General features: G+C 38.6%; 1 protein-coding gene across 1 annotated transcript; it reads right to left on the reverse strand.

The window, feature by feature from the left end:
• Positions 1 to 5,007: 5,007 nt before the first annotated feature.
• LOC113123560 (G-protein coupled receptor 183) lies at positions 5,008 to 7,761 on the reverse strand. Its single transcript, XM_026295740.2, has 4 exons — positions 7,685 to 7,761; positions 7,206 to 7,562; positions 6,360 to 6,874; positions 5,008 to 6,278 (listed from the first exon to the last, which is right to left on the reverse strand). The coding sequence occupies exons 2-4, from the start codon at positions 7,555 to 7,557 to the stop codon at positions 6,114 to 6,116; spliced, it is 1,032 nt and encodes a 343-aa protein (XP_026151525.1). The 5' UTR covers positions 7,558 to 7,562; positions 7,685 to 7,761; the 3' UTR covers positions 5,008 to 6,113.
• Between the last annotated feature and the right edge of the window lie 7,932 nt (positions 7,762 to 15,693).

Consider the following 15,693-nt stretch of genomic DNA (forward strand, 5'->3'; position numbering starts at 1 on the left):
GTGAAAAATGATGCAACTGCACTTATTTACTCAGAAGTAGCTTAAGAATAATAAAGAATAAGAAGAATGTGGACCAGAGTGCCCATACAAGCTATTTAATATGTGTATAACAGTTATCCTGCGGTTTTCACACCTTTAAATCACTCACGCCCATTTAGGTACCGTTCTCTGCTAAAGTGCATACTGAGCTAAGGTGAAGGCACATACATAATACACATAAACATTTGCCTGCACACGTAGTTTTTTCCATCAATTCAAATTTTTCTCTAAATCAACAGATGAGCTTAGTTTCCTCTTTCAGCTGCAATCATGCTGATGCAACAATGCAAGAAATACGTTACTGTATGTAGAATGCTAAGACCTGTGCCATTCAATCAAAAATTGCACTGGATACAAATAAGATATATCTACAAGAATCATAGTCTGTTTGTTATTGACTTCAGCCTCTCTTCTTTGTTCAAAACAAGTCCGGTGGTGAGACAGAGGAAGCAGCATAACTTCCCCATGGCCTGCCCTTATGGGTCTGAATCATAGAGCTACAGACAGCCAGCTTACACTCACCACTGACATACAACGAGCATGGCATTCTCACATAGCTATTCATAGAAGACAACAGGAATTAATACAAAAAAAAAAAAAAAAGTCTTTACACCATGTGCCTTAAAATATCTGAATCTTATTTTCCAATGAAGAAAACAACCAATTGCTATGATCATGATAAATCAATAATGGCAGAACACTTGGATATTTCTTAGCAGATCATTTTAAGAAGTGCTTAAAATACACTTTGTGTGTATTAAAGGAAGTTGTGAGAGAAGCTTCAAAAGGGATATCCTTTTGTGCTGTATCTGTTGAAATGTAGTACATTGTGGGTCTTTTATCACCGTCAACTGAGCCTCTAATTTAGCTATTGCATGCAAAAACTCCATAAATAAGGTTAATAGGGCTAATGTCCTGATGTATGACAGAACCTCTAATATGGCTAGGACTTTGAGAACCAAGATAAAAAAAATAAGCTAATAATTTGAGCAAAATATAAAATAAACATAAAATTATAACTGTATGTAGTATTCTTTTCAGATCTAAAAGTTTTATTTCATGGATGCAGTTTGTTTCTGTATATATTCAAAATTGTGTTTTGTGGTGATGCTCTGATAGCAGGCACGGCTGTTTATCACATAGTTAAGATTGCAAAAGTAACACAGGAAACTACTGTGGCTGTTATTGCTTTAGAAAAAAAGGATGGTGTCTTGCTGCTACTAGATTATGACATTTTCTAGGACTTCATTTTATCAATGACATTTGGATGTAAAACATAAAAATGTAATCTGTGTTTACAAGTGAAACATTCGCTGTTAATCAGACAGTCAACACATGATTAACACATTTTCTGGAGTGATTCTACATGTTTACACTATAACATGACTTTGATTTATATTCGTTTCTGTTTGTATTTGCCTTCACCTTTCACTTTCACATTTGCACCAAAATTCTATTATCTGCGTAACATACAGCACAGTACAGAATTTACAGGACAGGAACATATTTTTGTTGCTAAAGTTGTTTGAATCCGCATTTAACAACCTGTATATCTCTTCGAAGGGCTTCACTGTGCACACTGAAGCTGTTGACCATAAACGGATGTGAACATTTTTAATGCATCCTTTCAAACACCAGTCAGCATCTTCCTTTTAAAATCATTTTTTTTCATTTGAAATGTCCTGTTTTGAAATACAGACATAAAACTTCAGAGTTCATATATCTATTAAGAATCAATGGGAACTGGATCCAGTGACAGCACGGGATGTGTCATAATGATCATTGTAGAGGTTATTCGACTTGTTGCAGATAACAAGTCCCACTTTTTTTTTAGGAGTATAATAATCAACATTTTAAATATCACATTGCCCTCTCTTGTGGTGAGAAAAGAGTACTGCAACTACTACTGCTTCACATGATTCACAGAGGAAAAATGGAGAAATCTCACGCCAAAGGTTTGCACTTCACCACAGTGTAAAATACACAAAGTCCCGTGTTGTAATTCAAGTGTGTCACAGGATGGCAGCAGTGTCTTAACTACTCTAGCAAATTCTTCTCTAGACACATCTAAAACAGACAACCTGCTGCAGACAAACCTAATTCCTGATCAGTGTTATTTTACTGAGGGGGGGGTGGACTTAATATTTAAATGCTGTAAGAGCCTGATGCTGCTACTCTCTTTGTTCATAACCCTTGGCTGGTTTTAAACATATGTGAAAAAATGACACCAAATGAACAACCATCCTGAAAAGACCAAGCAGAAAAAAGTGCACTGATGAATGTTTTCTTAATGTGCAACATGTTGAGGGTTAATTCTTGCTGTTTAGCAATAATCCCACATTAATGTTAACGTGGTAAGGAACTATAGGAAACCCTTCCTCCTGCCCGGTTCATTAGCTCCTCCTTTTCTATCGAGCAGGACAGAGAAATTTAAGACTTCCTTTTGCTCCTGCCATGTGCCATGATTGTAAGTCACTTCATTTAGATGTGTACGGGCTGATCCATTGTTTTAATATGAAGTTACACTGTGAGCACTGCTTTAGCTTTAGGGTATTTAGGGTTTAGGGTTAGTGAATTTTACTTGTTGTGACCCTTTTCATACAGTAGTGGCTAAGTGTTAAATTGTCTTGTGTTTTATGGAGAGAGAGCAGCTTTAATTACACTGTGTTTCTTTGTGGGTGCTCACTGCTTCTTGGAACAGTTTTGCTAAATGTTTTTTGTTAAATGTAGCATTTGAACCCTGTTTTGAACCAGTGTTGCTTGTAGTCCCCCCCCTGTTTTGAAGTAGGTTTTGTAAGGAATGTCTTTGTCACTTTATCTGGAGTCCATGTCAGTCACTTTTAACCACTGATCTGTGTTTCAGTGACCCTTTGTGTTTGTAATGTTTGTAGAGTAAAAATATTCAGTCACATCTCTATCCAACTGTTTAGCAGAGTTTGGCAACACCTATTTATTAGTTGCATGTATTTTCTGGAGTGCACTTGCCCATGTGTAGTTTGTGTAGATTCCCATTAAATGCAGGTCTCCTGCATCTGTTTCTGCGGCATGTTTCCTTTTTGAAACCAAATGACTCAAATCTCAAAATGTCACCAGTGTATACTCGCCTGTAGCAGCTGTGTAAATATTTAAGCAATGATCCATTAAAAATTGTCAATTAAAATTGATCATGTCAATGTACAGAATATCCATGTTCTGTTTGAATGAAGCATTGCAGAAATATTGTATACCTTTGTTGTAAATTGACTGAAATATCCCAAATTATTGGTTAGGTCCTTTGTACAATACTGCTCCCATCCTTTAACCACACCAAGCAAAATACCTCTGTTTACACATCATACATGGTATATAATACATGTGATGATGAAATTTAAGTTTGTTTTTCCATTGTAAGATTTGTCTGTCACTGTACACATACATATACTGACAACTAACGTTTAGGACTTGACATTAGTCAAAGTTGTCTTTACTTTAGCAGGGATTTCAGAGACCACCATGCAGCAAAACACCAGTAAGAAAAAGGACCTGGTCAACAATGAAAGATGACACTATTCAGGATGGAGAAGTGGAGGCGTCTCAGTTTAAATGGGTAATGATGGCTGTGTCAAAAGCGCTGATATAAAAAGGCAAATGTACTGTCTCATTAGAAACACTACATCTTTTTTTTTTTTTAACTTCATGTGTGTTACATAAGTTTGGGCTGTGAAAGGGAACCACACAACTGGTTTGTGGGTGCTTGTATCAAACACTGTTTAACTCAGCTGGTACATCTTGAGGTCAGAATTGTTTTTGTACACAGGAATGTTCTAGTCATAGTGGAGTGTTTTTGATGTGTTGCGGTTGCATTGTTCCAAACGGTCCTATTACCCAATGCACATTTTCAGCATCTATCTTTTCTAATTCAGGCACTAGGCCTGAATCAGGTTCATATACTTATTGAAATGGTTTTAAGATGTGGTATTACAGGATAGAGATACTGCCAACCATTCACAGAAGTAGTTTCTGAATAATGCCAGAGTGTTATTGAACCTCAATGTTTTATTGCAGGCGGTTATGAAGATCTGGGAGACTGAAGAAATCTTGCATTATGCAATGACAATTTCTTGTTTATTTACAGTAACCAAATCAACAACAGAGTGGTAAGGAAAGTGTGCCACCTTCAGTTTTTTTGCTAAATGTTCACTGAGCAGAAATAGGCCAGTTAATGTGACGCCACAGGAACTCAGGGTTGCTTTTGCATCTCAGATAACAAATACTCCAAAGAAATAGGGTAATTCAATTCAGAAGCTGATCTTGTTGCGCCCTTCAATCCAATCTATAAGATTATTGTTAAAGAGGCTGTAAAATGAGCTATGGCTGCCTTTTATTTAAATCTTGAGTCCATATTACATCACTGAACTCCTGAGTACATTTATAAAATACAGGATTACCATTGCAACAACACATCATCAGTAGGGTAAAACTAACCTGTCTCACGACGGTCTAAACCCACTATATATGAGTTACTGTGGTGTCAGGTACTCAGGGATTCAACAGCAAGCACGTTTTAGTGGATGTTGAATTCCTAGACAATTACTTTATGCTCAACAATGGACAAAGTAACTAAATGCAATGTGAGAGGAGCAGCCCACTGTGACAAAAACTCAGAATTCTCATTTATCTGCAGTTCAACCCAACACACTGCCAAATACCAAATGGTAAACAGACAAAGTTAGATGGTAGATAAACATAGTGGAGCTCTAAGAACCATAGACCTAAATGTTTAAATATATAAGCACAACTCCAAATTACCATTAATGTTACCGTGTGCTCATTGTGTTAAGAAGCAATGTGTGTGGCATTAGTAATTTCTGTTAAAACATAAAGTTCATAAGACCTATCAGGTGTCGAAGGTACTTTCTCAGAAGATGCTATTATTTTTACACCTCTGTCATCTAATGTGCATTACTGACATTTTAAAAAAATTTGCCAGTAAATGCATTGCACAACATCAAACATTAGCAGGCATTTGGGAAAGTTTAACATTTCTTCATAATTTATTTATATTACTTTCTATGTAAGGTCACAGGCCTGCTTTTCCAGAAACCCAGGAAGTTAGAGTAAATTTAAATGTGAAACTCTGCACTATAAACAGAGAGCCTGCACCTGCTTAAATTTGTAAGACACACACACACACACACACACACACACACACACACACACACACACACACACACACACACACACACACACACACACACACACAAATATACACAAAAGCTCCACCACAAGATGTGGGACCCAGCAGGAATGAGGCCCATGATGGGGAGCAGGAAAGGTGGGTGAGGAAGTGGTGATGCTATTTATCATCATACTCCCACACAGTCAGATGTGGGTTTGAAGAGAGGTGTGACATGCTCTCATTTTGGCATACCAAAAGTTCTTGCAAAATGTGAAATATGTTGGAATCAAAAGAATGTTTATGATTACAGATATAAGTAATAATGTGTCCAGTAATACACGAATCACATCCACTTACATGCTTTACTAAATTCAAATTTGGTGCATGTATGTGTTTCTGTGAATAAAGGATGTGAAAGTTGCAGTTCTACCTAAATTAATTACCACAAGATTGTCGGTTGCAAAAAAGGTTTAGGTTATTAATCTAGCATAGCACATTTTCCTCACCCTATACACATATATCCTCTAATACACAAACATTTCGACTCCATCCCTTCCCACTATTATATCGCACACATATTAAGGCGGTATGAGTAAGAAATCAGTCAGGAAAAGCATCATGTGAAAAAGAACAGTCTAATAGATATAGAACAATACAACGTTCCCAAAGAAACATCTAATGTATTTAATACTTAACATGATAGAGATTTTTTTGGGGGGGGCAGTGCCCTGGACATGAGAAATTTAACCTTTCCTGACATCTACTGCATATGTACAAGCACAACCCAAAACAAAATTATAAACATGAGAGACTAAACTAGGCATTTTTGACTAAACTGGGTCTTTTTGAGTAAACTAGGTCTCCACTGTGGCACTGGATGTTGGTATACCTCTGGCAACCTAGGTTGTGGTTTCTCTCAGGTGTTGCTGCTGCTGTTCTCAGCTGTAGTTTTGGAGGAAGCACCAGAAGTATACAAATAGTCTTTAAAAAGACTCATCACCCGCTTCTTGTAGGTCTTTATCGCAAAGAAGTAGATGACTGGATCCAAGCAGCAGTTGAAGTTCATTAGTGAAACTGTAATCTACAGGAAGAGCATGGAATATGAGATGATTATGAGATTATGAAAGATATTTGAAATCAAATTAAAAAGTGCGGTTCATACCTGTAAGGACATCTTAAAGGTTCTCAGTTCCACACAGGCTGGCTGGTGGTGTATCTTTCGTAACATAAACTGCATAACATTTAGGTGGTAAGGACTGAAGCAGATGATAAAGGTGAGGAGGATGAGGAGAATAATGGTGTTAGCCTGATGATTTCTCTTTGATCGTCCAGTCATAGAGTTCTGCTTGGCTGCAGCCCGCAGCTTCAGGTTGATCTTGGCGTAGCAACCCATGATGATGATTAGTGGACAGCAGAAGGAGATGGCACAGGCCAGGAGGAGGAGATAAGGGGTGAAGCGTGAACCTTCAAAGTTGAAGTACTCCATGCATGTTCGTCTTTCCTGGTGCTCATGCAGCATGCTGCGGAACAGCAGAGGAGCTATCTCTAGAGATACAACAGCCCAGACGAGACAGCAGACCCTGCGAACAACTTTCACTCGCCGTAAACACTGCAGGTGGTGTGGATGCACCATGGCCAGGTATCGGTCAAAACTGATACAGGTCATGAAGCCAATGCCTGGTAGAAATATAATAGTAAATGCAAATCAAAAGAATGTGTGGCAAAACTGATTGCCGAACTGATTGACAGATAAAAGATAGAGATCAAACGTTCACACTTGGATGTTGTAGAAGACATTTTTTATCATTGTGGTTTTAATTCTGATACTTTGGGAATTGTGGTGAGCAAGCCTCTTATACTATATACATTCTTTGAATTTTATGCTTTGCATATAATACATACTAATATCAGCTATTTTAACTGTATACAGTGATCTATGGTTGATGTGTAGATATAAAACACTCAAATGTAGACAGCAATTTATTGGCAACAGAAGCATCAATATTACCTGCATATGTGTTTGCAAAAAAGAGAAGTGTGTTGAGTCGGCAGAGGAAGTCCCCAAAGGGCCAATCAAAGTGACGGATGTAATAAGTAATTCTGCTTGGTAATGTCAGTGTGAACAGAGTGTCAGATAGTGCAAGATTGACCAGATAGATGGAGGTGGAATTGAACTTCTGCTTTCTCTGGTAGATCACATAGAGAACCAAACTGTTGCCACATGCACTGATGATGAAAACCACAGAATAAAAAATAGGAAAAAGAACCACTGCAGTTTTTTGGTAGACAAATACATCACAGCTGCTCTGGTTCAGAGAGTTTTCAGCGGAGTCCAGCTGAGTAATGTTAAGAACAGCCATCGCACCTGTCACATTGAAATAACAAAGAAAATATTGTACATTACAAACAATTCAGGCAGGAAACAGGTGTGTGTAGTCAAAAGAGCATGAAAGTACTGCACTACATATAAAATCATCATATACTTACTTATAGTATTCCTAGTAAAAAAGAGGGTAGCCAAGGAAGTATGCACTTAATGCTGTTGAGCCTCCTGATTATGGCTGCAAAATGTAGCTGTGTACTCTGGAATAAGTTGTATGAACTGTCAACTCCCACCTCTCCCTTTGACATCATATGCCTGTCAGACTTTCCCATACTATAAAGTGATGCACTGTGCTCTGTAGACTGGTTAAGAAGGTTACTGTGCAAATGTGATCTACAGCTTTCTCAGTTTAATGGGTTGTAGTTTAGTAAAATAAAAAATATGTACATATTTTTTATATGTACATGGGATAAATTAGCAAGTGAACAGTCAGTTCTTGAAGTTGATGTGTTAAATCAGTAAAAATGTAAAAGTTGTGTTGAAATTGGTAAAAAAATATAGAAGATGTGTTGGAATCAGTAAGAATGAGCATGTGTAAAGATCTGAGCAACTTTGACAAGGACCAAATTGTGACTGTAGATGGCTCAGCCAGAACATCTCTAAAGAGGCAGGTCTAGTAGGGTGCTAGTATGGACTCAAGTGGGGCTAAGCCCATCTGGTCCCACAGAGGTCCTACTGTAGCTACTGTTGAACAACTTGATGCTGGATATGTCAGGCAGATGCCAGAGCACACATCTGGGTAGCCACAGGCCATTCAGAGTGCCCATGCTGACATGAGTGTCAGAACTGGAGCATGGAGTAATGAAACATGGTGGTGTGGCCTGATGAATAATTTCTTTTACGTTACACTGACGTCCTCTGTGCTTGCACAAATCTTTCACAATGCGTTACCAAACGCATAAACATACATGCACCAGGAAAAAAATAACACTAACCATGACTCAAATAGTCAGATTAAATATTGATAGCTAATCTTGTAAAGGGTAAACTTCGTGTTCCTGTGAATGGTACTCGTAATGGAAATGTGAGAACAGAACATATAATATAAATAACATATAATATAAATGTCTTTGTATTTTCTGGACTATAAATTGCATTAATTTTAGTGCTCTTAGCAAAAACAGTCTTGTTGAACAGAAAAAAAACATATATAACTTTATTTGGTGTATGTTGCATTTCCAATTATATTAATTATAGTCTAAATAGCATATAAACAACATAGACTAGGTATAGCAAAAAGCAGAAGTGCATTACCGAATTCACTGAACATCCTCCATGTCAAGTAAATAACTTCACCAACTTCTATGAGAAGGTGAAGCAGAGTGTCGTCGTCCTCTGTCAGGTTACCTCACACTCATTCCAAACTTTTTCAGCTGCAAACATTATTACGTGTAGTTTAAAGTCTGCAGTACAGCTCTTTCTTTTGGTTGGCATTTTCACTTTGGAGGTATAGTTTAGTGTGTACATAAGTGTTTCTACTTTTTTGGCAGCACAATATTATCTTCAGATGAGTCAGAAGTGCCAAGACAGCTTTGTAAATCTACCGACTATTTGACAAAATGACACATAAATCGCATGGCATGCAAAAAACTAAAAACAAAAGTGTGACAAGAAAATACGGTAATTTCTGTTCAACACGTGTATTAAATATAAGATGCAAGTGTCCGCCATGTGACCTATAGTGGCAACACTTCAATAAAACAGTATATGTATTTGCACTACTGCTTGCAGTGAGTGAAGCAGGTTTTTGAGAAAGGTTAGATGAAGTGATACAGTGTGAGGTTTTATGCTATGTTCCTGTCCCTGAGGTTTCTCAAGTTTGTACTTGTAGCAGGCAGGCCTAAGATAGAGGTGGTGGAAGGTATAGGAGGAAGCTGAAATATTGCTGGTACTTGTAAAATCCTGTGATCTGTGGATGAATCACAAACAGTTTGAAGAATGTCACATCTACATATATTTCAACCACCAACCCCCCCAAAAGATTAAAAACGCGAACAATCTAAACTGGAAAAAAAAAAAAAAAAACAACAAAAAAACATGGTGTTAGATTCTGAGAATAGTCATGGTGATAAAGTGTGGCAACGTAAGTGCTTCACACACAAGTAAACGCAGCAGCTACACTTCAGCAAATGAAACAGGCCTGATATGTGTGATCTGCAATTTGCAAAACTCTTTAGAGTACAGCCTGCAAAAATGTGTGTCTATATTGCACAATTACTGGTTACCATTAAAATATTAACCTGTACTAATTTGTAAACAAAAGGACAGAAGTACATGGAATAAGGGGGTAACAAATGTGTATGGGGGGTGGGACACGAGAAGTACTTTGGAAGTACTCTCTCAATTAAATTACATTTCACCAACTGGTTAACACATGTGACATGTTTATTCAACTCAATTTTCAGACACACACATCAAATTTCTATTTACTGTTTCAATTTAATAATTAGGGAAATTTGCATCTACTGTATGTTTTATCAATAACTTATATTTAACGTATTTGTTTGTGAAAAATATATATATATATATATGGCTGGTTCATTATCTGATGATATATCAACTCAGTTCATAAATTAGTACACATCATCCACTAATATGCTGAATCATATCAACAGTGTAAGACTAGCAATATGTTCAGTTGCCAGGCTAACAGTAGAAGTACAGTAGCAGCACACTGGCTATAGTATCTCATTTTTCTTGTCCACCAAAACTTTCTGTGTTGGTGTAATTGAAAGGGATGGCTGCTGGATAGGCAAAAGGTCACTAATTGTCACCAGTCAAATACAATTACAATACAGCTCACTTAGGTCACAATAAGGGCTTCATGAGGACAATGTCACCTGCAGTTTAGGAGCATGCTGCACTTCAGGCCTACATTTCATGCTCCATTAATTTTGTGCTCAGAGTTGAACATCTTGTACCACCTGAATGGTGCTCTGGAAAAGTCTGAGACAGTCATTTGCTGAGTGCTCACCAGGTGTCCTGAGGGTCTCTCAGTGTTAAATACTGCAGGGGCACAGGAGGGCATGGAAAGGAGATGAGTGCTTCTGTTCATGAATGCTAACTCCCCAAATTCTGCTTCAGCAACGCATATCCATGTAGAGATTTGAACTGTAAACATGAACATTGATGAAAGAGGCACATACTTGACTTTCACCTGTCTGTTGACCTCAAATATATCCTAATAGCTGAGAACATTTTCTTTTATTTTGTTTGTTTATAGGTGCACATGGTAGTGTGTAGTAGTGTGTTTGTAGTTTTTTGGCGTGATGGGTGTGTGACATGAAAGGTCTTAGAAAATTGAAAGTGACGACCCAGCATGGAACATGCATGGAAGTCACTTCTCAGAAATGTGACCTTTTTCTGGCTGTTAAGTCAGGGGTGGGCTAAAAAAGGAGGTGGGGGGGGGGGGGGGGGGGGGAAACAAACTGATTTGAGGAGGAATTATACAATAGTCAATTGCAACAGCAGCCCATACAAGAACAGCCCAGAAGGCATATCATTTTAAAGGCACCCTCATGTTGGAAGGAGACCAGTGGTGTGTTGGTGAGGCAAACTGGGAATGACTTCTGGTGTCCACAACATGTGTGCGATAGCCGGCATGGTTCCACAAAGAGTGCCTAACCAAATCTGGGATGTCTCTTGCTGCCAAAATGAATTGTGTATGAAACTCCCCCACACAGTTTAAATTTAAGTCTGGTTTATCAGGTCAACTTCACTGAGCTGCTGTCAACCCATTTACCAACTTAACAAAAGCAGAGCTGGGTCATCACTTTCAATTTCCTACCTGTTTTGTTTTTTTTTAGAAACAGTGATATTTTAAAATATATTGGCCTGTAGACATGCAAACAGCCTGGTGCTTTGATGCATACATTTCCAATGCTTTCAGATGTAACAGCTATAAAACATAACACCACTAGAGGGGGTGCAATCACTACAAATCACAAATGGAAAAACTGTCCAGCGCAAGAAAGATCAGTATAAAATGCGCAAATCTCATATTTTTATTTTTTTAACCTTTTTTTTTTTACATTTCATTTTACATCTTTCTGTTGGACATTTTTATTTTGCCATTTTAACAAAGTAAAAGGAGAAGTGGTTGGATTGCGTGCTTGTGTGCATCTGTGTGTGCGTGCATGCATAAGTAGACTGCTGGACATACCGCAGGGGACTCCTGCATTGTCAGGGGGCCTCATGTGGCTCGTGTCTGTTCTCATCAACACCATCTCCCCCCTCACGCATCAGTCCTCCGTCTCACCCTGCTCAGGTCCCGTCCCTTGCTCCACCTTGCTCTCGTCAAACTCTCCTTTCATATTTTGCTTTGTGCTCGCCATCTTTATCCTTATCTATTATTTCTCCAGAATATATTTTTAAACCTATTGCTTCATAGAGACAACTGTACTACTCCACTATAGATGCCTTATTTGGTGACAGAGTGAAACAAAAGCAATAATATGAAGCCAAGAATAGTTAGGCATGCACTTGTGTTGACCAGGGCTGTGTAAGTGTGAAAAACCATTAGGCGGTGTCTACGGACAGCAACTTAAACAATGTCTACAATCCCATTAAATTTAAAGTGATTCTTTTTTAATCCAGCATGTCACAGTGTTGACACTATTGGAGCTGGTTGTGAAAAACCTTCTCGCTCATTGTGGCAGGTGTCCATTTGAGCTGCTCATGTTTTCACACCACATAGCTGTGGTGCTTCTATGGTCTCATAACACATGCACTCATCTGTAGCCTACTTAAGCTTATCACAGATATGAACACCTCACAAAATGCAAAAGGTTGCAAACTCAGATTAAGCATTGAATGATTCAGTCTTTTTGGCTTGAATGAGCTAATACTCCAAAACAATGCAAAAGTTGTTGATTATTGAATAATAAATACAGGACTGAAATTGCACTCAACACAAAAAGTCCTGGCAGTCAGTCATATTGACCAGCAAAACACATAGCACATGACACTTGTAGTTTGTTCAACTAGTTTAAATGGCTTTCTTTATTTAAAAAAAATCACTTTGCATCTTCGTCATCATAGGTGAATCAGAGGTCCGAGGTCAGCTGCAGGAAAATGCTCTTGTGGCTGTCTGGGATTTGTAGATATTTTGCTGATAAAGGATCTGAAACCAGTCCATAGGAGGTCTCACAAAACTGTCCTTTTGTTGCAGTGTGGTTTGTTTTGTTTTTTTGTTTGTTTTTTTGTTGTTTTTTTGAAAGCAAAGCATTTTTTAAAACGATGACAAATGCAGCTGAGCAGCACCATCTTCAGGATCTGCATTAACATAAACCTGGGTGTCTAGTCCTCCCTCTCTGCTCTAAGGTTTGAGTTGGTGTTCAAGGTAATGTGAATACCATATATCATTTAAAGATAGATATTTAACTCAATTTTCAAGTTTAATGAAGCCTTACATGCAACCGTAACATGCAGCAAATTCTTTACACAGACCTTCATGACTCCAATGTGTAAACATCAAAACTCATGAATGAAAAGTCAGAGAAAAGACATCCCAACAACTGGCCACAGTTGTTTTTCACTGATGCTACTTCAACATGCACATTCTACACCTAAACAAAGCCTGTATTCATTTGTAGCCAGTGAGTCAGGCTGCATCTGAAAATTGGCTTTATTCCGCGTTCGATGCCATAGCAGGTTTTCAGGTCATCTAAGGCGATGTGCATATTTTGGATGTCATCTTGGCTGTTGTATTATTGTTTTATTCACAGGGCATGGACTAATTATTTCAACAGCTCTCCTCATTGCTGAGCAGACTGACAGTTGCCGTCATTGGAGTGATCAGTCCATTCCTTGGACCCGGCTGAGGCTATTTGATGTATATTAACAATAATTGGTGCCACTGCCACAGTGATGTTTAGTAAACCTTTGTGCTATTTTCCAGGAGGATGCCCATGAGGAATTTATGAGTAGCTCCTTGGCCTGCAAAGATGCTTTCAGAGTCAGGACAGACGGGAGGACTGATGTCCTCTGCAAATCAGAGACACCACAGCCTAATCATCATTATCACCTTAAAGGGCATACAGTCTTTCTTGTTCTCTTTTTGTCTCTTCTGATCAGTGGAAAGGCTAATATCCACCACAGACTGAAATTACATTACAGTAACATTTTAGACAGCTATGAGGTGTTATTTGAGAGGCAATTTACTTGTCCTGTAATTGTGAAATGGCATCAATAAATTAAGTTTGATGACTATGTGGGTCTTAAAAAAGATAATGAGTTAATAATGAATATTTGCTGTATGTAAGAAATTATGTGATTTGTTTGCAATTACAAGCAAACAAATGCCAGTAAAACACAAAAGCAATCTTAGGAAGCTCAGGCACCATTTCTAATAGTATCATTATAGTTTGATACTATGACAAAGACAGGGTGATGTTAATAACTTAAATTGTGATACTAAAACACAAATTGCTTTTACTGCTTTTACACCAATCTTTGCCAAGTCATGGCACAAATTTGTGTGTGTCTCATTCCATGTTTAAAGTACAAGTTAGTTTGTTAGGTTCCTTGTAATCTAGGGACCAGCGCTGATGCAGTGAGGTGGCAGTGTCTCTAGTTCCAGCATCTAACGGTGACTCCAGCAGGTTTTGAGTCTGCCAGATTCTACAAGTGAATGAGAGGCAGATGTGTGGTGACAGCACTATGCTCATTAGGCTGAATCAGTGTCACACTGTGACAACTGGCCAACTTGAGGCTTCTCTTGTCACTCAGTACTTACGCCATTCAGCCAAGAGCAGCTCAGACTCTCCCAGAACACATTTGGAACTATTAACTGGTTTGGCTTCTCTCTTTTGCTTCAAACACAACCTTTTAGTTTAGATTAGGTGTCTGTCATACTGACAAACTCATATTGTGTCCCTTAATGCGCAAGCTCTAGCTACAGCATTCCCGTATATCTTTTACCTAACTTTTTTCCACACCTATCATCGATTCTACTAGTACCACTAACTTTGACCACTGGCCAACCCCTTTCCTCCTTAATCGCAGCTGTGTGGTCAGCTCTGGCCCCTTAGGGCCTCCATCCCTGGGCTGAAGTTGTGATATCTATTTCAGTCCACTAGAGACCAGACAGCTGCCACTGTGGCTCCAGAGAATTCACTGTCCAGCAATTACTGATAGTAGCACTCTGCTCATATGCTTTAGCATCTCCTGTGTCCAAACTGCTTAGCATCTGATGGTTTGCTCTTAGCCATTAAGGCCAGTTTGTAATTATAGATGTGTGGCTGCTGGACACAGAAACAGATGTGCTTTGATCTATTTACGGTAGGGTGAATGGGGGGGTCGTAACAGCTTACTTCCATGCGTGGGTCAAATCACGCACCTTTGACATCCCTTGTCTTTCAGCTCACTTGACATGCACTTGTTTTTTTCAATCAGCGAAAAGTTTAGTGATGAATGGCCATTAAGAGAGAATAGTGGAAGCATCTGCTGTGTGTGTGTTAGCACAGTCAAGCATGTGTGAAAGTACTGCATGTGTTAAGGTGAGAGCTTGTTTAATAGAAACTTGGACAATCCTGTTGCACTAAATAAAAAGGAACCAATTCAAGCCCCATCTGTTTAAGCACCAAAATTTACCAAAGGGCAAAAGAGTTAGTGTTGCAGTACATTTTTAACGCCTTGTCTCCTAATTCCCTGTCAGCTTGAAGTGCTTTGGTGGTGAAAAATGGAAAACAAATGTTCTGTTGACAGCTTTCTTATGCCCAGGGTGTGTGTATATTTATATCATAAAGGTGCCAACACATCCTGGTTTTACAGGCTGACCATCGCTGGGGGAAGAAAAAAGAGGGACAAAGGGGGGTCATCCTGTAGCTCATTCCTGTAATTACTAGATCAGTGATGAATAAGCCTGTGACAAATAAGCTTAGGACTAACTCAGCTATGGTGTGAAATTCCAATTCAATTTTAGAAAAATTTAGAAGCTTTATAATCAATGTAGGGCATCTACAAATGGCACCTGCTGATTGCACATTGGGGCCTGGTGTGACTACAGCAAAGTGGACCTGGACTGCATTAAGACTGGGGGTATGGCTGGATGTACTGCAGCTCCTGTACTGCTTAGGGCTCAGTAATAATAAGAGTCAGCCAGAAGTTTTAA

This window comes from Mastacembelus armatus, chromosome 21 (genome assembly GCF_900324485.2).
Source record: "Mastacembelus armatus chromosome 21, fMasArm1.2, whole genome shotgun sequence".
In the NCBI taxonomy this organism is placed as follows: domain Eukaryota; kingdom Metazoa; phylum Chordata; class Actinopteri; order Synbranchiformes; family Mastacembelidae; genus Mastacembelus; species Mastacembelus armatus.